Here is a 26,424-nt window from a genome sequence, read left to right as displayed (position 1 = left end):
ATGCTGTCTAGCTCATTATCCCTGATCCTTCTCAAACCATTTGAAATGGCTTCATTTATCAACATTTCACTAATTCATCTATGGTAGAGGTGGAAAGCAGCACACCTTTCCTAATTGGCAAATGAGTGTGCTAATGTTTCTTCCATGCTCAGTTGTCAACAATTTTATCCTCCACAATTACATAATTTATGTTGGAGGCGAGTTAAGCATTGAAGTAGAATGCAGGAAATTTAATTGCCCTAATTTTAGAGATTATATCCCTAAAATTTAACTCAAAACATGAATGCTGGGTGGGAATGATAAGTGAGGGAAATATATTTATTTCAGTGAAATTTTGCATGTGTGAGAATTTTGTTAACTAGGACCTTCAAGATCCTAGGGTTTGTTTTTATTGTGGAAAGAATTAATCTGCTAATTTCTGGCATTTTAAGGTGATGGAGGTAAAAGATTGTTTCCTTAGGTTAAAGTAGCAGCCAAAATAGTCTTCACACATGGGCTTGGGATGCGGCTGCTGACAACATGTTTTATTGTGGCTTCCTTAATGATAAAATTTAAGCTAAAAACAAGCCAAAAATTACAGATTTTTTTTATTTTTCACTAAACACGCAATTGAAATACATGGTACAAAAATAAGTGGTAAGATTATTGTAAAATGAAATGGACAGAATAAATATTCAATTTAATTTTCCATCTATGAGAATTTCACAATAAAATCATAGTTTACTTTGTATTATAGATGTGCTCGTTGGATCTATTTATCCTCACATAAGGCAACTAACAAATTCCTGAAGTTACCAATAGTTATTTGGATGATCTTTTTTTAATGTTTTAGATGTTTGGGGTTTTTTGGCCTTAATACAGCATAAAGTGGGAGAGAATTCAGAAACTATTTTCTAAAGTAGTTAAATGATACAAAATAAATGTTAGACAATGTGATGCTGTGCACTTCAGTTTTATACAGCAGAAATTCAAACTGTAGACTTATTCTTGGAAAGTTAGCAGAAGACATATGAACTTAAGATGTGAGCATATTTACAGACTTAGTTTGGAAAATTCCAGTGTTCTTTCTCCCATGGCAGTCAAGATTGGGAATTAGCACAACATACTTAAGCATGCTTCACTATTTGCTTTTATGTATATGCCAATAAACACAGTTTTGAAAAAAATATATTACCATTTCTATCCCCATTTCAAGGCTACTATGGACTTTAATAATCTTCATTTAATAAAGGGAATTATCGCTTGTCACATTTTAAAAGTGGCTGCTGTTAATTAGCTTACATAGTAAATTAGGAGTGTAATTCCAAACCTAAGCAGTTGTGAGCCCTGAGAAATCCTTACAGGATGATAGCCATTATTGATCTGAACAGTAACTCTGTTCTGTGACCTTGGACTGAAATTTCCTTTAGCATGTATGTTGCCATTCCAGCATATCTTGCATCAAAATTTTGTGTTCTCACTTAAGCTTCAAGATAGCCCTGTATTGACATCGTCTTCTATTTGCTGATGAGCTTTAGCTATGGCTCTATGAGATCCCAGGACTTGAAACTGCTGATCTAGCTTTTAGTATTGCCACCTCCCCATGGCCTCAAATTCCATTAATTTTAAGGGACTACTAAGAACTTTTATTCCAGCGTGCACTACACTGCCCCAGCCAGCCATCCTACTTGAATCTAACCCAGCCATGTCTGCTCATGGAAATGCTGCTGGTAGCATCTTGTTAGGCTGAATACAGTTTCAGCTTGAGTTTTAAAGGGAGGTCTTAAACTTCTTAAAGCATGACTAATATAATTAACAGTTGTGCTGATATTCTTCAGTGGTGTTCACAGCCCGATTCATAGTTAGTACCCTTTAGTCACATTTTAAAAGAGACTGAACAAAAATATCTTAGATCCTCTCTAGGTATGGTGGCATTTTCTTGGGAAATGGTATTCCAAAATAAAATGTTCTGTGAAAATTCCTGTTAGTTGAAGCCGATTATAATTAAGTTGATAGGAATAGAATGTCACATTCTGCATTCAACCGGTGTAATACTGGCCAGTTTCTGTAGGGTTTTCAATTTTTATGCTAATATTAGTTAGAAACTTACTTTCATGCTTGTCGAATACTAGTAAATAAATAGGTTTAATTCTTAAGGGCTGTTTATTCTGTAACATATGCAATGGAATAACATGTTCCAATTTATAGCCGCATCAAAGAGGATATCAATTTAAGGACAGAGGCTATTAGACATGTCTGGCTTTTTAACCAGTTCTAAATTTTTAAGAATGTTATACATACATGTGTATAACTGATAGTTTTTATCAATTATATAATAATAGGACTTTAGTTCTATTATAGTGTGCTTTCGTAGCAGGTTCATTCAAGGCCCAGGTAAAATAGAACTTACTTAAAATGCTTTTCTGTAGAATCTGTGGTTACTAGCAATAACTGATTTTGCTTCAGAAAGATGTTTTAAATGGTTGAGTGTAGATTTCTCCCCACTCCCACCCCATCATCATTCAAGGTATTTATGTGTCAACTCCCAAGCAACAAAGAATCCTCTTTCTTGTCACTATTGACAGCTTTCTGTACTGAACCAGGCTGTATGATCCTATCTATTCCCTCCTCTAAGCCTGGACTACTCTTCCAAGGGACAGTAGGAGTGGAAGGATGAATCCTTCCCGAGGTACCCTTAAGCTTGATAATTAGCTCCAGAGCCATGCTGAAGCAGATGGCAGTTCCTCATCCCTGACACACTTAATAGGTAGATACCAGTAGTTAGGCAGGAAGGTGCAGACCTAAGGCCTGAAGATACAAAGTAATTTGTAGAGGGTCTATTCATTTACTCCTTTTCTTCTGCAGACAGAGGGTAAAAGTACTTTCTATCTAACAATCTTCAAAGAGGGATTTACAAACCTTAGTTTTACGATAAGGCCCGAGTTTCTTGCCAACCATTCATTTTTTATTCTCTTGGGTCCTCTTTTATGTAAGTATTTGGAACCCTGTTTCTCATACCAGCCTTCTGTAAGTGATCTCAGCAGGTAGAATAATTGAGATTTATCTGTTCTTTTTTAAACTGGAGAGGCAAGACTTTTAAGTCTTATTTTATCAAAAACTGCAAAGCCACATGCTCTTTGTAGAGAAGCACCAAAAGGAAAACCTTAGTGTGGAAGGATTCATTGTAAATAAAAATAGTAACTCAATAGCCCTCACTTCAGGGAAAAAAAAGCATTTTAAAGCTAGTATACTAGAGTTAAATTTCCCCCTTGACTTTAGTGTTGAGTGGCTCTTGCAGGGACTTCCTGAAAGTTTTTCTCATCACCCAGCATTTGGCTGACAGACTGCATCTCTGCCCGAGAAGATGCCTGCAAGAGAAAGAGAAGCATCTGTCACAGGCATTACATTGCAGAGGAAGAAGTGACAACAGCAATCACCTGCATTCATTTTAGAATTAAGATGACTACTCAAAATTGCTTTGATGCAAATATAAGAGTAGGTATGTCTCTGCTCTTGAGGTACCTACAGTGAGTTCTCACCTAGAACATCTTTTTCTGTTAAATTTATCTCTATACTTTATATATATTAATTTCTACACTTTATATTTTAATTGCAGAATATTATGTAGGTACAAACGTTTCGGTTATATAAATTTGAGTCAAAGTATGCCCATCCCCCAGACAGTGTGCATTGCATTCACTAGGTGTGAATTTTCCCCTCCTCTTCCTCCCACCTGCTTGATTTCCGATGATGTTATTTCTGTATGTGCATAGTGTTGATTATTTCCAATTTAATTGTGAGTACACGTGGTTATTCTTATTTCTGCCCCAATACAGGAATCACCTAGAAAATCTTCTGTTAGTTAAGCACTACAAACATTTTGCTGTAGGAGAAAACATTTCGGAGAATGTACAGTCCAGTTGTGGAATTCTGAAGAGCACTGACAGTAGCAACCCTACAGAGGGTGCACCAGCCCCCTCCTGCTCTCCCAGCCCTTCTTTCCCATCTTTCTTAGACTTTCCAGAGGGGGCAAAAGGAAGTTGTACTACTTGTTAAGTCTCCAAGGCATGTTACTCCCTTCATCCTCCTACTCCCCCTCCCCCCAGGTCTTTTGGAAGGGAGTGGTATGGGAAATTGTAGAGACCCTTTGTGCCGGGGGGGATGTTGAGGTAGGTGAAGAGTTATTGGTAATTATAGGTTTGTGTGGGCACTTGGTACTGTCAAAGATACTTGGAGATGGAACACCAAATGAGGTGGGCAAGAAGAGCCTGCAGAATGGGGTTGGCCTGATCATGGCCCCATAGTGGAGAAGTGTACACATGCTGAAATAAAGTATATATAGATAAGTTTTGCTGTTGTTGTCTAAGAGTGGTAGTGACGAGACTGCCACAGAAATGGAAGCATGGGGCACCCTCATCCTCAGCAGGAGTGAAAGTGAGTAATAGAAAACACCACAGTGAACTTTTGTTACCACAGAAATACAGGCAACTCCTTTTTCAGTACCACTGGCTGTCTTGTTCCAGCATCTCATTTGTTTCATTAATTCTTGGCCCAATAAGCTTCTGTACCCTAACAAGCACTAGGGTTGGAGGGCAGCTTTTCTTCTTGGGTTCTTCTACTTACCAGGTTAAACTCCTTCACATGGGCACTGCTCTGCTGCCATGGGCTTTTTGTCAGGGATGAGGGTACAGCCAGCCAGCATGTCCAGAGACACCAAGATAGAGTCATATAGGCGTTCTGCATGGCTCTCCAGCTCACCAGACTGCTTCGCAATCCTCCCAAGGACATCCTTTAAAACTAACAATGAGGTTCAAAGCAATCAGACCAAAACACCCATGCAAGTGTTGCCTAGTAAGCATTTTCAAAAGAACGTACAAGGGTATACAGCATTTTGCACAAAAAGGGACTTGGCGGTGGTTTCAGAATGTACACGTTTTCAAACACTGATTCTCCTGGGCCTTCTATTGTGCTTTTTCTTCTTTTTTTTTTTTTTAAAGAAAGCCCGTCAAATTTAGCAGTGGGGGGTTGAATATCAACTTTAGTGACACTAATGTTAATAAGTTCTGATAACCCACTACCATTGGACCAGCCAACACTTTGACTTCTGATTAAAGCTGAGGAAAGAATTCACTGGTGTCACTTTGGAATTACATAATTCATAGAAGAGCATGTAGATATGGTTCTACAATAACAGGTATTTGACTTTAGAGGTATGACACAGGGCACATCCAGATCTGTCTGGCATAAGGCTTAAATGACATAAAATAACATGCCAAGACTGAGATGCTGGCCCCTGCCATTGGATCCTATCAACTTCTGTTGGCTGGGGGGGGAGGGGGGGCGTGACGACTGTCATCACATGGGTGGTCTGGTAATGTATTTGGGAATGCTTGTGAACCCTTTTTTTTTGCCAATGCTACATTTACAGATTTAAGAAAAAAACGATCTGAGAACAGGCAAATACAAAATTTGTTACTGAGGCCAAGATTCCATTCCTACACTGTCAGAAGTGTTCATGTGAGGAAGGGATGGGCTTCACAGCAGGCTTATTTTTTTCTCTTTTAAAAAATTTATTTCTTTTGTTAAACACAAAGGCTCCCTTAGCTTCCTGTGCCTTTATCAGCTGTGTTAACACTCTCCCTAGTTTCCTCCCACAGCTGCAACATCTGCCAGTAGAGGAAGGGAAACGGGAAGCTGCCTATCTGCAGACAATGCTGACTTGGAAGGGTGGAAGGAGAAGGAACACAGGCTGGCTATGTTGAGATCAGCCCCTAGGGAAGCCACATCAGTGCAATGTCATCAGGGCAGAGTGCTGTCCTCACAACTCAGGAGAGAGTTGAAAAGGCTGAAAAGGCCTGGCAGAGGAATGCAGCCAGAGTATGCAGTAAAGCTTGGCTGTGAGGATGGCTGGGTTGGGTCTCCCCCTCCACCTTCATCAGACCTTTGCCCCAGTCTTCCTGCAAGTTGCCCATGGATTTCTGGGAACTTTTTTGACTGTTGGGACCAAAAGACAAGCTGGGAAGGAATGAAATGGACATGTTTGTGTGCTAGCTCTACTGACTCTGACAATGTGCTCCTGGAGAAAGAAAGTAAATTGTGCACCTAGCCAGAGAGAGAGTGTGAAGTGTCAAGGAGAACTTGTGATTTTCACAAAACAGCCAAGTTCTTGATTATTCCAGGCTGAGGACAGGGCAGGGCACTGTGTAAATCTCACAGAGCCTGGATAGAAACCTGAAAAACCACAGAAAACTCAAAGTCTCATTTTGACCAATAAAATACTTCTAGATCCCTTTTGAGAGAAAAGCAAAGTAGGATGTTCTTATTACAGATTAAGCACTAAAAAGTATTAACAAATTAATTTTTAAATGAAGGTAAAAAACAGTTTTTAAAAGGCTTGCTTTCACATGTGGCCTTGGTGGAGAGAGGAGATTCCTGGTATTTGAGGTCTTCTCTCATCTTTCTCAAGCCTCTGTACCTCCTGACACTGTGGCAGCAGTGAGCCCAGGAGTTTGAGGTTGCTGTGAGCTCAGCTGGTGCCACAGCACTCTAGCCTGGGCAACAGAGTGAGACTGTCTCAAAAAAACAAAAAAGAAAAAAAAAGCTAGGATTCCCACCTAAAATACCACTAGAAAAATATAGAAACAAGAGTCATTCTTGCAGGTTTGATGCCTAATTTCTAATGGGCTTATTATTACTTTTATAACTATACCTGCCTCTTCATGGGTTTGCAGGGGCAGTGGCAGTGGCAGACAGGCAATGGGAATCTAAGGCAGTGGGGGTGTGGCGGAAGGGGCTCTTGCAATATTGGCTCCTTACCAGAAACAGTGTGGGTCCCTGGGTCTGCTGCTGAGAGGCATTGAGACCTCTGGCTAAATTAAAAACCTCAAGTATCTCACCTGGGGTGTTATCCAACAGGCACTGAAGAAGAATCTCTCCCTTCTGTAGGACACTCTCCGTCAGGGACTGATGTTCATCTATATCTTTCTTAAATTGCTTAAAGCATATCAGAAAGAGAAAAAATAAGCTTCACTGACTATGATTTTTGTAGAAGTTATTCAAAATGAGCACCATGCAGGGTAGCTTAATTCCCCTTCTTTTTTTTTTGAGACAGAGTCTCGCTTTGTTGCCCAGGCTAGAGTGAGTGCCATGGCGTCAACCTAGCTCACAGCAACCTCAAACTCCTGGGCTCGAGTGATCCTTCTGCCTCAGCCTCCCAGGTAGCTGGGACTACAGGCATGCGCCACCATGCCCGGCTAATTTTTTATATATATATCAGTTGGCCAATTAATTTCTTTCTATTTATAGTAGAGACGGGGTCTCGCTCTTGCTCAGGCTGGTTTCGAACTCCTGACCTTGAGCAATCCGCCCGCCTCGGCCTCCCAAGAGCTAGGATTACAGGCATGAGCCACAGCGCCCGGCCTAATTCCCCTTCTAATGTGAAAGATTTCACCCAACCTTGTCTGTAGAATTCCCCCAGTAAACAGGGCAACAGTTTTAACTTCAGCCCCTTTGCACACAAGGTAGACAGAATCAATGTTTTTCTTCTGTTTAGTTTGACATCAGAACAGTTTTCTTTTCCCTGTCAGAGCCTGGCTCATGAACAGCTTGGAGTCAGTTTCCTTCTAGTGCCCTCACCTCACAGGGCTCTCTTAAAAATTCCTAAGGGTATGGGACTCTCACACTGTATTCCATTCTAATCGGCCTGTTAAAGCAGAACCAAGAGAGATCTGCCATTCAACTGACCCCCACGGCTGCCTCCACCCCGGCTGCCTCTACTCCAGCTCCTCCACAGTGTCTCCAGGCTGTGCAGTCCTCCAGGGTAACCAAGAAGCTGCGAGTTTCCCAAGCAGCTCATTTGTTTTCCCCTCATGGTTACCAAGCCTTGTAGCTGGTTGGTTCTGATGTTCCTTTAGCAGCTAAGAAGTGTGAAGTCAATCCATGACTACCTTTAGTCCAGGGCATAGAACTTGGTGTTTAACATTTTGAAGTGATAGTTTTTACTCTTTGATTTACTATTTCCCTATCTTCAGTTTTCCTCTGCACTAATAACTATTATTTTATTCTCTGGTACTCTATGTGGTTTATATGCTGCCTCAACCCTACTGTGTTATTAGGACAAAGTACCAATATATGAGAAAATGAGCCACAGTTAAAATATGTGAACGCATACACATTTGCTTATGGTAGGCCTTGATCTAAGCACAAGTCAAGGTAGTGCTTATGTGCGCATGAGCCATGCACCATTCTGTGTGGGGAAGGGGTTGATAGTATAGTCCCACTTTGTGACACAGTTAAATCAGTGGTCCAAGAGGCCTAGGCCTCGCTGACCTGTAGGAGTCCTAGACCAGGTCTCAGCTCTACTCACAAAGCAAGATGATTGTTTTTGGCTAACTTGGAAGCTGAGGCATGGATGGATGGGAAGAGGAATAAATGGAGGGAATGGAGTTACTCTATTTGCACCTGATCTGACAAGCTAGAAAGGCCACCAAGGTAAGTCTAATAGGTCAGATTCCTTTCCCTGAAGTGGTACACTGGCCCTGCACAGCTATGTGCCCACATGCAGTCTGCACACAGGACCCTTGGACTCAGCCATCTTTTCCTTAATTCAGCTCATTCTGGGTGAGGAACTCACGGCAACCTCTTCACATTGCAGGAAACAACATTCCCACTAGGGTGGAGAAGTTGGCCCAGCCCACCCAGGCCATGGAAGGTTCCTCCCCTGAATTTTAGTTGGCTCCAAGTTGGAAAACAAAGGCCCTGTCTCCAGCCAGGGTGTGGTCCCAGTGAGGCCATGAGTCAGCTTGGCCCCAGCTGTGCAGCCCTGGCTCATGGGCATGTATTAATAAATCACGCCCTCTTCTGCTTGGTCAGGTTATAAGGTTGCAGAAATTCAAAGAACTGTCCTAGAAAACCCCTTCTAGACTACCATCAGGCTCAGACCACAAATATCACCTCTGCTACTTCATGAAGAGGTTAGAAAGATTTGGCTATCCAGATACACTAGAAATAAGTCAGTAGTTCAGCAAAGATTAACATTATACTTAAGGATAACAACTATATAATTTAGCCTCCAAATCTGGACACTTCTGAAAATGAAAGAGGATTATTATTAATTATGCCAGAATAATAGCCACAAACTAGGACTTATAGTCATGCTAAATATCTTAATCTAGGATCAAGTTAACAAAAATCGACAAGGAAGTATTTTTTAAAATAACAGAAGCTTAATGAAAATGAAAACGAAAACAGAGCAAAGACATGCCCAAACACATACACAAACGAACAAATTGGTGTCAGATTGTTGTTTAAATATATCAAAAGACCCTATTGTATATGCTAGAGTGAGTATTAATACAATTTCAGTTCACATCCTTAAATAGCAGTGCAGTCCAACAGAACTTTCTGTGATGATGATAGTGTTCTATATCTGCACTGGTCAGTGTGATAGCCACTAGACAAATGTGGTGGCTGAGCACTAGGAGTGTGGCTAGTTCAACTGAAAAATTTGAATTGTAATGTCACCTAATTTAAACAGCCATCCATAACTAGTGGCTCCATAACAGTGCAGGCCTATACTTACAATCTCTGAGATATTTGCAAAATTACATTGCAAATCACCCTGAAGTATTTTTGATTCAAGATAAATATAATTTATTTTCTCAAAATCCTATTTGGCCTGGGAAATAACTCATGCATTTTTACAAAGTTTTTAGCATTAAGCATTTGAAAAGGGCCTCTGATTAGAATTTCAGGTATAACAGTCAACTGAATGAACTACAATATACCAGGCATCAATTATTTGAGATTTTACTTTGTAATCAAGTAACTTAGCCACAAGTCTCATAAGTGAACAAGCCAAAACCAGGACCACATATTACCCGGTAAAGCTGCAGAGAAGACTTGAGACCTGTAAGATTGGACCTGGGTGGAGTCCCATGGTCAGTAATGTCTACGACATTATACAGCCAGCGGATCAGCTCTTCCAGCTGACAGCAAAATGTCTGTGGAGACAAGCAAAAGAACACATGGTGTTACTGACTGAACTGCTATTTATGTTATCAAAAGGCTAAAAATATCAGAACTCTGGGAGATGGACTATGCACCTTTCTAGAGCGTTCCCTCACCAAGGCATTGGTCTCTCTCCTCCCTGCCTATCCCTACCTCACAACTCTAGACCTCTCTGCCAGGACAATGAAAAGTCCCATTTGGTTTTTTCTCCCCCCAGCCTGATGTGACACCAAAAATGACAGGCTGAGAAAACCTAGCCCTGCATTTGGGAAAGAAACAGGCCAGAAGAGACATGCCTGCTACAGAATCCAATTCTTGGGTCAGGACCATTACTATCAAACTATTTTTATAGAAAAAGTGAATGTAAAATAAATGACTAAAATCATGACTAACCTGAACCCATAGCCAAAACCAACTTTACCTCACGGTATCTCAATCTTTCTTTCAATACAAAAGAAGGGTATATGGTAACATGTGTCCTGCTGCTTCATAGGACAAATAAAATCCATGTGACACCTGGGAAGGGTAAAGCCCTCTTAGAGTGCTAGGACATGTTGGTGGCGTTGGCTCACTGCCATGCTGCAGTGATGGTGCAGCATCTGAGTGCTCACAGGGAAGGCAGGGCAGTGCGGTGCTCGGGCTGAGAGGAGAGGCACCTCTGAACCTTCAGCACATGTCTGGGACTGCACAAAACCCCAAACATGATTTTTAATTTAATTTTTAATGATTTTTAATTTAATCCACACAACATCCCAAAGAGGCAGGGCTCCACATTTTACAAAAGAGCAAACTTAAAGAGACTGAGCCCAAATTCCAGAGACATCAGGGTCATGATTCCAATTCAGATGTCCAACCCTGACAACCCTGTTCCATGCAGTATTAACTACCTACAGATATTAATAGGTGGTCCACAAAAGAAGGGTCAGTGACCAAGAAGTCTAGGAAACAGTAAATCTAGTGTCTCTAACTGCAGAGTTATACCACTTTGGCAAATGAAGCTCTGAGAAGTCCTGCAGTCCAGAAAGCCACTTACCTTTGTTTAGCCCAGTGTTTCTCAAAGGCACTGTGCTTAGATCTCTTCTGTGCAAAACACATCTGAGTTGGGAAGCAGCCAGGCGTAGTGGTTAAGAGGTCAGGCTCTGCAGACAGTCTCCCTCTACCTGGGTCTGACCCTTGCTCAAACCCTTGCTGATTATAAGTCAGCAAGTTATTTAACCTCCCTCTGCCTTTTTCTTCACTTAAATGAGAATAGTACTTATCTGGTGAGAGTTGTGAGAACCAAATAAGGTACAGCATAGTGCCTGGCACATAAAACGTGCACAATCAACATTAGCATGTTCTACTATGCAGTAAATTGGGGAAGGAAGAGAGGAAAAACCCACACACAGAGCCTCTTCGTGTTGGACGTCTTTACCTTCACACACTGCACCAGCGACTCTTTTCCCTGTTCTCCTCTCCTGGGAAGCTGCCCTTCAGCACTTGGGTCTGAGAATGGCCACTGGTCCAACACAGCTGGCAAGGAGGGGTGTGTTTTCAGCAGTCCAGAGGAGACCCCGAGAGCCTGGCTGCTCACTAGACTGCCTTCCCTTGCAGAGTCCTGGGCACGGACAAAGGAACGCAGGAAACAGTGGTTCTGGCCCTCAGTATCCCCAGACCTTTGCAGGGCAGCCCCAGGGGGAAGCTGGCTTTGGCCGGAGTCCGACGGGAAGGAAGCTGGCCCATCACTCTCTGACACTTCCAGGGAGCTCTGCCCTTTGGCAGCCTCGGTGGGCAGGGTAACCAAAGTAGGAATGGATCCTAGATATGAAACCAAACTAGAAACCTGTGTCAGCCGAGTGGGCAGGGCAAGATACTCATCGTCGCTTTCCACTTCCTCTTCTGCTTTCCATCTAGACTCTGTACAGGCAGTGTGCCGGACACTCTGGCTGGCCTTCTTCTCCCTTTCCGGCCTAGATGAAGGCCACCCTCTGTCCCGTTTCCTCAGCTGGGGAGAGCCCACCTTGTGCTTGCCCATGGGTAGCCAGTCCTTTGCACCCCTCAGGGCTGGCTCTCTGCTCTCCCAAGTGGCATCCCTACTGCCTGGAGCTTTGGGGGTAGATGCGAGCTGGCTCCAAGATGCCAAGCACATGCTGCTCTGCTTTTGGGGTACTCCAGAGGGCCGCTGCTTAAAGCCTGGCTCTCTTGGCCCAGAATATGGCAGGGCAGTGGCCTCTGCTGGTGGGCGATTGGAGGACACATTAGTGGGTGATTTGAGGGTGCTTGCTGGGGAGACAGAGAAGCTATCAAGGTCTACACCCGAGTCCTGCAGGACAGGGTCGGTCAGCACACAGCTATCAAGGTGCTTTGGGAGCTGAGGCCCAGGCCTCAGTGGGTAAGTATAGTCAAGCAGGTCTTCATACTCTTTATTTGGGTTCCAGAGAGGGGACTGGCGGTCAGGCGAAGGAGGCAGGGAATCTGGCAGCACACAGGCCCAGTACTCAGCTTGGAAGGAGAGGCGCCTCCGGCCTAGCCCAGTAGCATCACCCCCAGAGGACACAGGCTGTGGTGACCACTGGATCTGAGGCCCTAGGCCAGCCACGGAGGGGGATCCCTGGGGGACGACCAGCTCCAGGGAGGAGGAGACCTTGGCAAGGGAGCAACTCTGGGGCTCCACCTTCTCTTGGCGATCCTGGAGACTGCTGCCCGTGGAGGAGGCCGAGATGCTGCAGCTGGAAAGCTGAGGAGCAGCCGCACCTGGGCTCACCATGGACTTCAGCTGTGATGGGAACGGGAACCCTGAGCTGTGAGGCCGCTGGCTGAGGTCTAGCACCTGGGGCGAATCAAGTGGGGATGGATTATCTTCAGTGTCCGCATCGTGAACTGAGCAAAGAGCTGTAGTTCCGGGAAGCCTAAGAGTCTGAGGTGGCTCCCCTGAGGCAGAAAGCTTGGTCTCCTCCATCTGTAACGATAAGAGGGAAGAAAAAGCACTCAGGCAAAAATAATCAAACCAAATGTGTTTCTTAAATGACAACCCAGGAGTTTCCTTGTGGACCCAGGGGGTATTCAGGAAAAATCTCAAAGTGAAAAGTCTGCCATCCAACGCAAGATTCAGACCCTGAGTGTGTGCTGCCAGTGGCAGCACTGAGGCTCAGCCTGCCCTGGGAGTGGAGCTGTCCTCCCCAAGCTGACCCTGTCCCTAGCCTTCTCAAGTTCTTCCTCCCAGATGCCCAGTTTGTGGGACAGTTCCATCACCCTGAAGCTGGAACACACTGCTGAAGCTTTGAGAAGCGCATCTTGGCAGTGAAACCCTCAATCGTTCTGTCGCTAACAGGAGACATCCAAACCCAGCAGGCCCCACCGTGCTCGGCTCACACGTCAGTGAAACTGAACACAGGCAGAATGAGTCACTCACTCATCTCAGCTTCTTCACTGTGGACTTTATATCTGCTCGACGGAGAACTCACCCGAGGGAGGCAAGACAGCACTGTGGTTAAGGGCACAGGCTTTGGAACCAGACAGATCTGATGTCAACCTCTACCTCTGCCACTTTCCAGATTTATGACTTGAGCTTCACTTCCCTCCCCTGTAAAACGGGGATGGAAACAGCACCCCTTCTCAGGAGGTAAGGACTGAATGAGCTCATGTATGAAAAGCACATGGTAAGAACTCAACAGACATCATGATCATAGTATCAGACTCATACCCACAGAACAGCCCATCCCTGGGTCTGCTTATTTGCTTCCTGCCTCACTGACTCTCTGGCTCACAGGTGCCAGGGCCTCTCATGCCCCTTGTTCCTAGCAAGTGGGGCCCAGCCTCTGTTCTCTCCCAGTCTCACTCAGAGCCTGCTCACAGGATAGCGCTCCATGAGGGGAGCAGTGCAACGGCCAAGGCCACAATGACACCAAGGAGATCAAAGCCATTCCCAGAATAGGCCTTGGCAAGCAGAACACAAAAGGATGTCAGGGCTGGGAGGGACAGATCATTCAGATCACCCTCCCAATTATACTAAAGGCCTGGAAGATTTGGTGATTTGCCTGCAGCCATAGAACCTAATAGGAGTCCCTGTGTGACTCCCACTAGGAGAGGCTGCCTGGCAGTGAAGGAGGCCCAAAAAGTTCTCCCTAAGCAGGGACAGTGCTCCCTACCACAGGGGCTCCAAGACTCTGACACGTCCCTGGGTTCAAAGAGGATTCAGTCTCTGAGCCCTCAGAAACCCTGGACCCTCCTTTCCCAAGTCTCCTCAGGGTCTCCCTGAAGCCTTCAGATCACCAAGTCAGAAACAGGACAGGCCTCCCTTAGTCAGAGCCCCCCTGGCCTAGCCCCCGGGGCAGCAGACTCTTGGCCATATGAGCCCAGTGCTCAAAAGGTCACCAATAACAGGAGTACAGGAGATGCTGTGGACAGAGCCCCCTGCTGGCCCTGAGGCCCAGCTCTCCAAGTGAACCTGTAACACAGAAATCATCACACCCAGGCTCCAATTCCCCACCCTGCACAGTAGCGGGAAAGGATGCAAGATGGTGAGGAAATGCTGGAACAAACTCCCAAAGGACAGCACTGGCTCAATACACAGTACCTTTGCCTTAGAACCTACCTGACTTCCCACAGAGCACAAAAGGCCTCCAGTCCCCGTGTTGGCAGGATGAAGCAGGCAATGAGGGGTAGGCTTAAGCCCATCAGCCACCAGCTCTTTGTTGGCATCACTGGCCTGTGGCTGGTAGGCTCCCAAGGAGCTGCCAGGGTCAGCCCCAGCCCAGCAGGCAGGGGCAGGTGGCCCCTCCGCCCCCCACACAGGGGAGATGGGCACTCCCTCAGCTTCCAGGTGTGGGGACTGCTCCCTGATCACGGGCCCTGGAGTGTCCCCCTCTCGCTCCCCGCAGCTCCATCTCCTGTAGGACTGGGCCTTCGCGCCTGCAGATGCTTCCGCTTCTGCCTTTTCTTCACCCAGGGCCATTGAGACTCCCTAGGTCAGGGTGCCCCTAAACTTTCGGCTTCCTATAAAACAGGAAAAGGGAAGAGAAAAATATAAAAATTCTACATCTGTGGCCAGGAAACCTTGCTGTTTAATGAATAAGGCAAACATTTATTTTTTTTTGCAAAATAAAAAAGGAAACAAATGGTGGCTACTTCCTCAGAGGAGCACTGAGGTCTGGCTTTTCCTTCACCCAAGACCCTTCCAGAGGGGAAGGAAAAGCACATTATTTTGTCCTCTGCTTTTTTTTTTTTTTTTCTGAGACAGAGTCTCGCTTTGTTGCCCAGGCTAGAGTGAGTGCCATGGCGTCAGCCTAGCTCACAGCAACCTCAAACTCCTGGCTCAAGCAATCCTCCTGCCTCAGCCTCCCAAGTAGCTGGGACTACGGGCATTCGCCACCATGCCCGGCTAATTTTTTGTATATATATTAGTTGGCCAATTAATTTCTTTCTATTTATAGTAGAGACGGGGTCTCCCTCTTGCTCAGGCTGGTTTTGAACTCCTGACCTCGAGCAATCCGGCCGCCTTGGCCTCCCAGAGAGCTAGGATTACAGGCGTGAGCCACCGCGCCCAGCCCTGTCCTCTCCTTTATAGTGGCTTGGACCATTCCCACCAGCAGGCACCCAGAAGGATCACGACAGGTCCAAATCAGAGTCAAGGCTTGGGCCCTGAGTCACCTTTTTGCTCCGTACCTTTGGCCCAACCCCACTGGATAAGAGTCCTTGTTGGACCCTCCTATGCGCAGCCCCACAGTGGTTCTGTTGTCCCACCAGTCTGGCAGCAGATGGCTCAGGCCTGGCTCTCACTGTCCTACCAGAGAACAGCAGGTCGGGGCATGCCCAGGCCTGGAAGGACATTCCCGTAATGTGTGGCTCTGCCTGGTGGAGGAGGCAGGACCCTCTCGAAGCAGAGAAACCACACCCAGGCTGTGGAACAGGTGGGGGCTTCTCATCCCAAGGATGGCCCGTGACCAGATAGAGAGCTCAGCAACTCTCCTCAGGCAAGCTTGGGCTATGCCAGGCCTGGTGACTGAAGGAAGCACAGAAGGCCAGGTGGGTAAGGGTGGTAGGTGTGACACAGCATGTGTGCATGCGAGAGAGGAGGGCAGCGAGTAAGGGAGCACAAGGGCAAGTTCTCACGGAGGGAGAGAGTTGGGAGCTGATCAGCAGATAGAACCTTTCAATACAGAGCTTCAGGGACGACAGGGACAATGGAGGGAAACTACCTTGGCTTAAGTATGCCAGCAAGAGCTGCTGCCAGAAGGACTGGCAGGATAGGGCTGAAATGCTGGCAGAAGGAGGACCAACACCAGTAGGATTTGGAAGGGGAGGTGAGGAGTGCACTGTACCAACCTCAAAGCTCAAATCTGGACAAGAATAGCCTCACTTCCTCAGAGAAAGTGAGGAAGCAAAGTGATGGTAAGAGGTGGTGCTGGTGGCAGCAGGGGAGCCTGCAAAGAGGAAGGTGACTATGGCTGTGGGCCATCCTGCTCAGCTTGCCAGAAACACAACCTGGGTGGGCACTGCAGTGTCCTGAGACGGCACCATGCTGGAATACAAGAGGTCCTACTCTACTCTGCCTGCCTGGGCACGTGAGGCTCCAACCCTTTTCAGAGGTGACCCTAGAGAAGAGCAAGCACCTCATGGGTACTCTTGTTTAATTTTCACAACCACCAGATAGGACAGGAACTAATCAGAAGAACAATTTTTTCTGACAGGTAATATATGGCTCAAATATAAAATGCACTACAGGTGTAAGTCTCCCTGCACCCTTGTCCCCCACACCTCTCCTAAAATGAGCCAATGTCCGAGGAGCATTTACAACAGTGCCTGGTGAGGTGCAAGGTTAAGTGTTGGCTACTGTCATGGCGGGCATTGATAGAATCAGTGTGCCAGGACACCTTACAAGGAAGTAACAAAGGAGCCAAACAGAAGGATAAAAAGCAGCCAGTTTCTTACATAAATCAAACAAAATATTTACTGCCAGATACTCCCACAAAAACAGGTAAACAGTCTTATTAGTCTGCACATGACTTTTGTCTCTTAATACATATGCAAACACAAATATCTGTTTTCATCCTCCAACCCCCTTTTTACATAAAGGTAGCAAACTGTATAGGGATACACTGTTCAGAACCTTGCTTTTTTTTTTTTTTTTTTTTTGGAGACAGGGTCTCACTTTGTCTCCCAGGCTGGAGTATACTGGTGTGATCACAGCTCACTGCAGCCTTGAACTCCTGGGCTCAAGCGATTCTCCCATCTCAGCCTCCTGAGTGGCAGGGACTACAGATGCACACCACCACACCTGGCTAATTTTTAAAATTTTTTGTAAAGACAGGGTCTCACTATGTTGCCCACACTGGTCTTAAGTGATTTTCCCACCTCAGCCTCCTGAAATGCTAGGATCACAGGCGTGAGTCACCATGCCCAGCTCTTTTTGTTAAACACAGAATATCTTGGAAATAATTTCTTAGCAATACAACAGGTCCTCAAATAACATCATTTTGTCCAACGTCATTTTGTTACAACATTGATGAAAAAACGGATTCCTGGCCAGGGCCACTGTGTGGAGTCTGCCTGGTTTCCCTGTGTTTGCAATGGTTTTCTCCAAGTACTCCGGCTTCCTCCTATATCCTAAAGCTGTGCACATTAGGTGAATTGGTTTGTCCTAATCTGAATGTGTGTGGGTGGGTGTGAGTGTGCCCTCAATGGGAAAGTGTCCTGGCCAGGGTCTGCTCCTGCCCCCGCACCCTGAGCTGCTGGGATAGGCTCTGGCTACCTGTGACCCTGAACTAGACTAAGTGGGTAAATAATTATTTTACTTGTTTTTATTCATCTTTCTTAAATGTAATGTATAGCTTATATTTATCCCAATATTTAATATTAGAAGTGTTTTGGGTTTTCATTTAAAAGTTTGGTGATGTTTTTGTGACCAGAAATATGCTGTAGAACACAACTCTCGTTTATGTCAATTAGCCTAACATAAAACCGATTTTGTTACATATCCTTTTGCACAGCACAGAGCTGCACTTTCCAAGAACCTATCTACAATGACAAGTGAGGACTTACTATACACACACAACTTTGTTTCTTTTTCATCACTGCCCAGTGCTGTGTGTCAGTGTAAAGGTGCATTCTAGTTGATTTCACCAGTCTCTTATTAATGGATATTTGGGTTCTCTCCAATCTTTTGCCACTACAAACAATACTATGATGAATAACCATGCACACCCACATAGGTGTTGGCATATTCACAGCATAAACTGTTATTAGTACAACTGCTGAGGCTAAGGGTACCCACAGGCATGCTTTTGTCACATTACTGCCAACGGGCCCTTACTGAGTGGTATCGGTCTCAGCTCCCACCAGCACATGTGAGTGCCAGGTTCCCATGGGAGTAAAGGTCTCTAATGCTCACTTCACAAATGGGGTAACCATGGCTCTGAGAGTCAATTCCAGGACTATCCAGCTCCAGAACCCAAGCTGTTTATGAATAAACACAAAGCAGAAGAGGGAGAAGACTGGTAGAAGGACAAAGAGAAGAGTGGCTAAGTCCTGCTGAGACAGATATCTTCATGGAGCCACATCTCACCTTGTGGCTTTTTAAGAAAGAGCACATAAGACATTTACAGGACAGTTGTGTTTTCACAACTAGAGGAATAAGCTAAGCCCATGAGCTGAAAAAAGTACAGTGAAGGCTGAATTTTCTAGCTCATGACTCCCAACTGCTACTTCTTGTTCCATTCCTAAAAACTTTCTCAGTGGTCAGAGCTCCCCTACCTCCCTTACTTTAGGGTATGATCTTGAGACTGGTGTTGGAATAAGATGATGCTGGGTCTCAAGAGTGGGCTGCAAACAAATTATTTTTGTTGTGGCTCTTTTAAGAGATGGGGGTCTCACTATGTTGCCCAGCCAGGTCTGGAATTCCTGGGCTCAAGTGATCCTCCCACTTCAGCTTCCCAAATAGTTAGGACTACAGGCACATGCCACTGCATCTAGCTTATCTCTGTTTTGATGATGAATTTGTAAAAAGGAAGGTATCCACTTATCCTGGAGGATTAGGGAATGGTGTGCTATTATTAATATAAGCTATTCAGGAGATAGCCCTAAGTGACTTGCAAGGACACACACAAACCTAAACCAGGGTAACAGTGTGGCCAGAGGCCCTTTAGCAACCAGGAAAGAAAGTCTGAAATCCAATGATTTTCTTGGAAGCGGTACTTTTGAAAAAACAGAGTATAGGTGGCTATTTTCTCAGTGTGGATAAGCAGTCCCTTCAAAAACTTTTTAATCTGCCTGACAAATCATGTTTTTCCCCTGCACTACACAACTTCATGATGAGAACTAGCACAGACACATGAAAAATAAGAATAGAAACCAGTCTATAATAATGCACTGTAAATTGTATATAAAACGTTACCGAATACAAAGAGAGAAATCAACTAGGATAAAGATAATCAGGGAAGACTCCATGAAGTAATGACTGCAGACAAACCATTCTTTTAAAAACATCATGTTGAAGAAACACTGGCCCAGGCTACGGTAAATCCACAAGTTTTGGATTTCTAGGGTTCAACCCTGTCTGCATTTGCCAGGTGAGCATCTGTATCACCACATGAAGATCTGGTCTTCATTTCCATAGATTCTAGATTTCACACAGTATTCCTCCTAACCTTCTGGACTAGGATGGGGTCGAGGGTTCTGCTTGGGTCCTTCTAATGAGAGTGAGCTCATCCTTCTCAGTCTGATGAGAAACTCAGACTGGTGAACCTGTGTTAGACCAACACTGTCTCCCAGGTCATTAGCCCGAAACAACCTACTAATGTGGGGCCTTCCTGCACACATTTTAAAGCGTTCCTGGAGGATAGCAGCTTCAGGATGGGGCAGAGGCCTCAGCTGAGCTCCTCCCTAATGAGGGAAATACCAGGAGGTTGGACTGAATGACAGGAGGCATCAGAAGATAGACAGTAAATCAACCCTCCCCCTGAGAAAGGTCTGTCCACACCAAAACTGCCCTGTCCTTTGTCTAAACCAAGAGATAAGTCACGTAAGCTTCAGGATATTCTAGTGACCACCTGAACATATCTATTAAAATTCTCCCTTAGCTTCCAGAACCTGCAGAGGTTGTGTGATCCACCAGATATAATTTGGAGCGATGTGGGCTTGGCTTACTCTTGCCCTACAGTAAAAATATGCCTACGAATCACGCATGTGGTAACACTAACTCTGTGAGCCCAGACATCTGACCCTTCTTGGTATCTGCTGCATCACCCTCAGGCACCCCTGTCATAGCTGCTGGGCTTCCTCCCACTCGCTCCTGTCCAGGATGGAGAAACGGGTACTGGGAATTGGTGGGGAGGGGTGATGTTCCGCTTTTGATTAAACTATTCAAGTAGACCAACCAGGGAGCAATCCTCCTCTGAACAACAACAAAAAGCTTTCCCAGGACTCTTTAAGTCATGAGGTCCCTTTTAAACAATCTCATTTATACCAACTTTGCCCCGGAAGCTGTTCCACAAGCAGCTGTCTCTGTACCTGAGCAAAAAGACAGTCACTGGTGCCAGCCACGGAGTCCAGGTACTGCTTGACAGAGCAAACCCTACCAGTTCAGGGGCCAAAACCTTAAAACTTGTTTTCACGGGACGCCACAGGAATAAGTGGTAAATTCCACGAACACATAATGGCACAACCTGGCCATGGAACCAGACAAAGAGGCTTTCCGTGTTGCCCTTTCTGCAGGGCAACATGAAACAACCAGGTGATGTTAGGACCCAGCATGGTCAGATTGCTGGGAGGCCCCCGGGGGAGCTAGACTCACTAGAGAAGGGAGCTTAAAGGCAGAGGCCTATAAAAGCGTGGGAGGCAGCAGGAAAGGGGGTAAAGATGCCTGTGGGGGAGGCTGACACAGGGGGCAGCCAGAAGAGGCCCGCCTCAAGGTGGGTAGGAGCCAGGAAAATTGTGGCTGGAGGTTTGAGACTGAGAGGATAGTAGCAAAGAGCAACTGCCCTTCCACCTGCTCCTTCCCTGGCTGCAGAAAAGGCCCCTTGTAGCCCCTCAGACCTCCAGGCCAGGCCATCTTTTCCTGTGGGGTAGGTCACCCTGAGCACTTTGTTCCCCTTCTCTGCAGGTGAAATCAGAGTGACATGAAAATGAAGAACAGACTCAAAGCTATGGAGGGGTAGACCGTATGCCTTGGCTGGGCAATGGCTGAGGCCAGGCGCAGGATCCGGCACCTGTAGCCCCTTTTCTCACCCCAGGGATGCCTCTGTAAGTTTTGCTCAGAGTCAACAGAACAGGAGTCCTCCAGCTCCCTAGGGGGAGCCAGTGGGTCCCTCTAGGTCAATGTGGTTGGGAGGGCTATGAGCCAGGCTGCTTGGCTGTGTGTCCCTTCACTTTCTCACTCACTCACCTGTGAGCTGACTGACTAGGACCACCAGACAGCCTCTCAACAAGGCCAATCTTCCTACTCATTGTAAGAGGTCTTTATTTATTTATTTATTTTAGAGACAGGGTCTTGCTCTGTCACCCAGGCTGGAGTGCAGTGGCAGTGTGATCATGGCTCACTGCAGCTATGATCGAACTCTTGGCCTTAAGAAAACCTCCTGCCTCAGCCTCCCAAGTAGCTTGGACTACAGGCGTGTGCCACCATGCCCAGCTAATGTACAACGTCTTTAAACGGTCTTTAAAGAGAGTCAACTGCCACATCCACAGGTGCCTGGTTGAGCTTCCAGCCACCCCTGCCCTCACCCCCAAGCTCTGCGGCCTCTTCAGAAGTCAGCAGAGTGTCCCTATCCAACAAAGCTCAAAGTACAAGGATGCTGAGGACTGAACATGTCAATCAACTGTACCCTTCTTCCCACCAAAGAGCAAAACAGAAAAATAGCTTTCCTGTAACAAAGATTACTCCTACTCTCAGAAGAAGCTGTACCTGGACCACATGCTTGTAATTCCACAGGCCACTGCTTTTACTGTACTTACAGTTTTTAGTTTTCTGTGAAGCCATCAAGCTTCGTGTATGAAGAATCTTACCGATTTTCTCCACAGATAAAACTATTAAGAATGACATTCAGTGTACCAAATTGTCCTCTTTGGAGAATCCACAGGAGAAGAATTCTCTAACCTCAATAACAGAAACAGCTTTTTTCACTGAACAGCCAAGTTTGTTTTTAAAGGTATTGGCAAAACGGATAATGCTTTGGCTGCTAGGAAGATCAGAGCCAAACGTGCAGCTCCACCTAGATAAAATGTATAGGGCAGACAGGCACTCACCCTTTGTGCTAATCTCTCCCTTGACTTCTCTTCATTTTCTTTCATCCTATCTGCCTTAATTGCTTTTATTAAAAACCTTGTGGCTGGGCACAGTGACTCATGCCTGTAATCCTAGCACTCTGGAAGGCCAAGGCAGGAGAACTGCTTGAGCTCAGGAGTTCAGGACCAGCCCGAGCAAGAGTGAGACCCTGTCTCTACCAAAAATAAAAAAATTAGCTGGGTATCGTGGTGTGTGCCTGTAGTTCCAGCTGCTCAGGAAGCTGAGGCAAGAGGATGGCTAGAGCCCAGGAGTTTGAGGTTGCTGTGAGCTAGGCTGATGTCACGGCACTCTACTCAGGGCAATGGAGTGAGACACTGTTTCAAAAAAATAAAATAAAACAAATAAATAAAAACCTTATAACACCAGAAGTATCTTGGAAAGATTCCTATAATCATTTTTTTGGGAACAGGATAGAGGAATTGTTAAGAGCAGAATAAAATAGAAAAAAACTCCTAGTGCTGCTTCAGCAGCACATATACTAAAATTGGAATGACACAGAGAAGATGAGCATGGCCTCTGTGGAAGGATGACACGGAAGTTTGTGAACCTTTCCATATATATTTTTTTAATTAAAAAAAAAAAAGAGAAAAAATCTCCTAAATCCAAGATTTTATTCCAATATCATAAGAAAATAAAGCCCATGTACCTAGTACTTCCAAAAAGCAAACACAGATATTTAAGTTAGTACTTTACTACTCCAAGTGTGATCCAGGATCAGCAGCATCCACATCACCTTCTTGGAAATGCAGATTCTTAGGCCCTGCCCCAGAGCCTTGGAATCAGAACCTGTGTTTAAACAGTATCTCCAGATGAGTTGGTAAGCACAATGTTTCAGAACCACTACAGTGGTAAGACTATTTAAGCATCCTAAAATGGAACTGTTAATATACTAGCTTTACAACAATTCCTTAGGCATCTATGATGTGCCAGACCCACACAAGAAGGAAATTTATGGTTCTTGTCCTCGAAGACTTTGCAACAGGACATTAGAAAAGGTTCACACCTTGTGGCAGGTTTTTAATGGCTAATTACAGAATGTCACAGCTGGAAGGGAGTCCCCAGAAGGAATAATATTCCCCAGAAAAGATTCAGGATTCATTTTGAGTATACTAAAAACAGAATCCCAGACCAGAACTGTGTCAGTTATAAGTGAGCAGGAGAAAAGTATTTGTTTTCCAGACTCCAAATAATTTAAGAGAAATTGACAAGGTAAGGGGTGCTTGCAGCTGGAAGAGGAAATATACAACGTAGCCTGTTTCTTGTGACCAGAAAGTAGTACAGGAAAACCTGGAAATGAGGCAATATCCCCCAGGGGTTGTATCTGACACCTCTAGATCTGGCAAACAGGTCTAAAGCCAACAGGAAGACTTTTTCCACTTTTCACAATGTTTGTGAGCCACTTTAAAGGCAGGAGACAGTTTCTTATGAAAACAGATTTAAGATATAAGCAGCATCCACATCCACAAGCTCAGCCTCTCTGTGGCCGACCAATCATCCTAAAGATTTCTGTCACCCACATCAGGCCTCATCTATTATACTGCTCTGCTCTTACATGACCATTTCAAGTAACAGACTCCCATTCAAGTGTATTAAATACTACTGTAATTCTTGGGCAAACTGTTATTTGCCACCTAACCAATCTTTAGCAATTGGTAAGACCCTAGATGCATAAAGAGACAGTCTTAAATGGAATACTTCTGCTGTGGGAGAATCAGTAAAGGCTTAAGGGATTTTTCTAAAGCAAGGATCAAATAAGGCCCAAAAGGCAAACTCTGAAGGGTCAAGTACCATAATGATATTCAGTACTGCTGGGTCTGTTCAAGAAACTATTTATTTTTATCTTAACTGCTAACAGCTACTGAACATTTTCTTTGTGTCAGTAACTAAGTTAGCCACTTTATATCAATATTTCATTTAATACTCATAACATATGGTGTAGGTACTATTACTACTCCCCTTTTAAGGATGAGGAAACTGAGGCACAGAGAAGTTAAATAACTTAATCACACTAACATGGTACAGCTAAAATCTGACTTAGCCTGAGCTCAGCTGCCTCCCTAACCTCTAAGAATAACTGACCCACGAAGTTAAAGGAGTAAACTTCCGTTGTGTCAATTTTGGGCTACTATGCTAATTTTTGTTTTGTTTTGTTTTCTTCTGGCTTCCTTCCATCACCAAGTTTATTCTATGTTCCAAGCATTATGCTAGGGGCTAGAGAAACCACAATACAGTGTGATGTATAAAAACAGAGGTAGCCATATGCGGGACACATTATCAGTTGTAAGGTGAGGAAGAGCTTTAAAAAGCTTTCCAGAAGAGGCGAAACTGAGTTTCTTACTCTCTTCTGTACTGAAAGGCCCAGAGCTGACCAGGTGTTGGAAAGGGCAAGAAGGTAACAAAAGTGAAAAGTGGTGACTTCTTCTTTTAACCAAGCCCAAAGCAAACTGACCCAACACTCAGGCATTTTAACAACATCCTTTACAGCCTAGATCTGAGAACTGCTAGGGTATTTACAAACGCTGCTTGTCTTCGTGCCCTGCCTCCAAGTCTCAAGAGGTCCAATCTGGGCCGGGCGCTGTGGCTCACGCCTGTAATCCTAGCTCTTGGGAGGCCGAGGTGGGCGGATTGCTCAAGGTCAGGAGTTCAAAACCAGCCTGAGCAAGAGCGAGACCCCGTCTCTACTATAAAAATAGAAAGAAATTAATTGGCCAACTGATATATATATAAAAAATTAGCCGGGCATGGTGGCGCATGCCTGTAGTCCCAGCTACCCGGGAGGCTGAGGCAGAAGGATCACTCGAGCCCAGGAGTTTGAGGTTGCTGTGAGCTAGGACGCCACGGCACTCACTCTAGCCTGGGCAACAAAGCGAGACTCTGTCTCAAAAAAAAAAAAAAAAAAAAAAAAAAAAGAGGTCCAATCTGCCCTGGCACTGGCAGGTTTCCGCTCATTTTTATTGCAAACAATATGCTAAACCCAATCTAATAATTATAAAGGGCCTGGAACAGGTTTTGGAATTCGCCCTCGGGCTGCTGAGAACTGGTCTATTGATGACAGTTATAAAAGGTAGCCCTTCTGGGCACAAAAGTGAGACATCAGCTTCTCCTCCGCATCTGGGGCTGTTGCGTTCACGCCGGTAGGGCGGCGTGGTAGGGTGGCGTGGTTCGTATCACTGTTTCTCGTAGGAACCACCTGAGCTGCGTTGGCCCCAAAGGGTAAACGCTGGCAGAGGCCTAAGGGAGAGTGATTTTCCCCGCGGCCCAGCCGACCAGCGGCGCACCCAAAGGGCGCGCGATGCACGGACACGCGCGCTCCCTCGCCGCGCCCCGGCCTTCCCAAGCCCGGCCTCCCTCCTCAGCCGAGACCGCACATGCCGTTCCGCCCGCAAAATGGAGGCGAAGGCACGAGGCGCTCCCACCCCCAGGAAGCCTTTGTGCCCTCCCCCGCGGGGACACGAGGCGCGGCGGCCCGCAAGGCTACTACCCAGTGGACAGACCCGGAGGCGAGGGGGCCGGGCCGGGCCGGGCCGCGCGCGTGTGTCTGGCCCGGGCCAGCGCCCCCGCCGCCCGGGCCCGCGCACCAGCCACTGCTTACCTATCGCACCGCGAACGGCTCGCACGTCCGGAGTGGGCCCGGTAACCCCATGCGGCGGCCCCGAGGTGGGGGTCCCAAGCGGCGAGCACTGCCCTCCAGCCGGAGCCCAGAACGCTCGGGGCGGCATCGAGCGCCGGCCACGCCTTTCGGACTCGTCTCTTGTCCCTCCGCGGAGGACCGGCACAGCCAATCCCAAGCCCTCAGTCCGAAGACTCGACCAATACGCAGCCCACTCCTGAAAGAAGAGCCCACCCTTGCGTCGCCTTGGCCTATGGGAGGCCGGGTCTTCTTCGGCGTCGTCCGCCCTCGCTTTGGGCGCTCCAACCTCGGGTTCTCACTTTGTAGCGAGAGGGGTTGTGCGAGGCCGCGCCGCCCTGGGGCGGGCGCAGGGAAGGTCGGCTGCTGGGGGGCGCTCTTTTCTTTCCTCTCCCCGCGCCCAGACTCTTGCATTCGTTTATTCTTTTGGCGCCGGGCGCACGGATGCGTTCGCGGCGCGGCGCTGCCGGGGAGGCGGGTCCGCAGCTGCCACTGGGCTCTGTTTACATTCGCGTCTCCACAGCCCGGCCGCGTGACCAAGCCGGAGCAG

At 46.1% G+C, this 26,424-nt stretch overlaps 2 protein-coding genes and 1 non-coding gene across 4 annotated transcripts in view; 2 read left to right on the top strand and 1 right to left on the bottom strand.

The window, feature by feature from the left end:
* Nucleotides 1-14: 14 nt before the first annotated feature.
* CEP68 (centrosomal protein 68) lies at nt 15-25,985 on the bottom strand. Of its 2 annotated transcripts, XM_012764930.3 has the most exons (7): nt 25,839-25,985; nt 14,561-14,961; nt 11,402-12,925; nt 9,858-9,980; nt 6,876-6,972; nt 4,603-4,776; nt 15-3,347 (listed from the first exon to the last, which is right to left on the bottom strand). In XM_012764930.3, the coding sequence occupies exons 2-6, from the start codon at nt 14,918-14,920 to the stop codon at nt 4,607-4,609; spliced, it is 2,274 nt and encodes a 757-aa protein (XP_012620384.2). In that variant the 5' UTR covers nt 14,921-14,961; nt 25,839-25,985; the 3' UTR covers nt 15-3,347; nt 4,603-4,606. The 2 variants fall into 2 exon arrangements, with proteins under 2 accessions (XP_012620384.2, XP_012620385.2); XM_012764931.3 differs by lacking the exon at nt 14,561-14,961 and having other exon boundaries at nt 25,839-25,968.
* On the top strand, nt 22,702-22,807 carry LOC142870284 (U6 spliceosomal RNA). The gene has a single exon (XR_012918715.1). It is a non-coding gene; the product is annotated as a U6 spliceosomal RNA (small nuclear RNA).
* Nucleotides 25,882-26,424, top strand: part of LOC105871535 (uncharacterized) — a 30,886-nt gene continuing 30,343 nt past the window's right edge. The window contains exon 1 of the mRNA XM_012764936.3: nt 25,882-26,424. Within this exon, the coding sequence (XP_012620390.2) occupies nt 25,888-26,424 (537 nt within the window). The 5' untranslated portion in view covers nt 25,882-25,887.

The sequence above is a fragment of the Microcebus murinus genome, chromosome 3, assembly GCF_040939455.1.
Source record: "Microcebus murinus isolate Inina chromosome 3, M.murinus_Inina_mat1.0, whole genome shotgun sequence".
NCBI classification, from domain to species: domain Eukaryota; kingdom Metazoa; phylum Chordata; class Mammalia; order Primates; family Cheirogaleidae; genus Microcebus; species Microcebus murinus.
This window is presented reverse-complemented; position numbering and strand designations above follow the sequence as displayed.

Coding starts and splice junctions, on each gene's coding strand:
- CEP68 (XM_012764930.3), bottom strand. CDS start 14,920: ATGGCCCTGGGTGAAGAAAAGGCAGAAGCGGAAGCATCTGCAGGCGCG. Junction 12,926..14,560: donor TGTGCTCTGTGGGAAGTCAG/GTAGGTTCTAAG, acceptor TTATCGTTACAG/ATGGAGGAGACCAAGCTTTC. Junction 6,973..9,857: donor CTTCTCTGCAGCTTTACCGG/GTAATATGTGGT, acceptor ATATGCTTTAAG/CAATTTAAGAAAGATATAGA.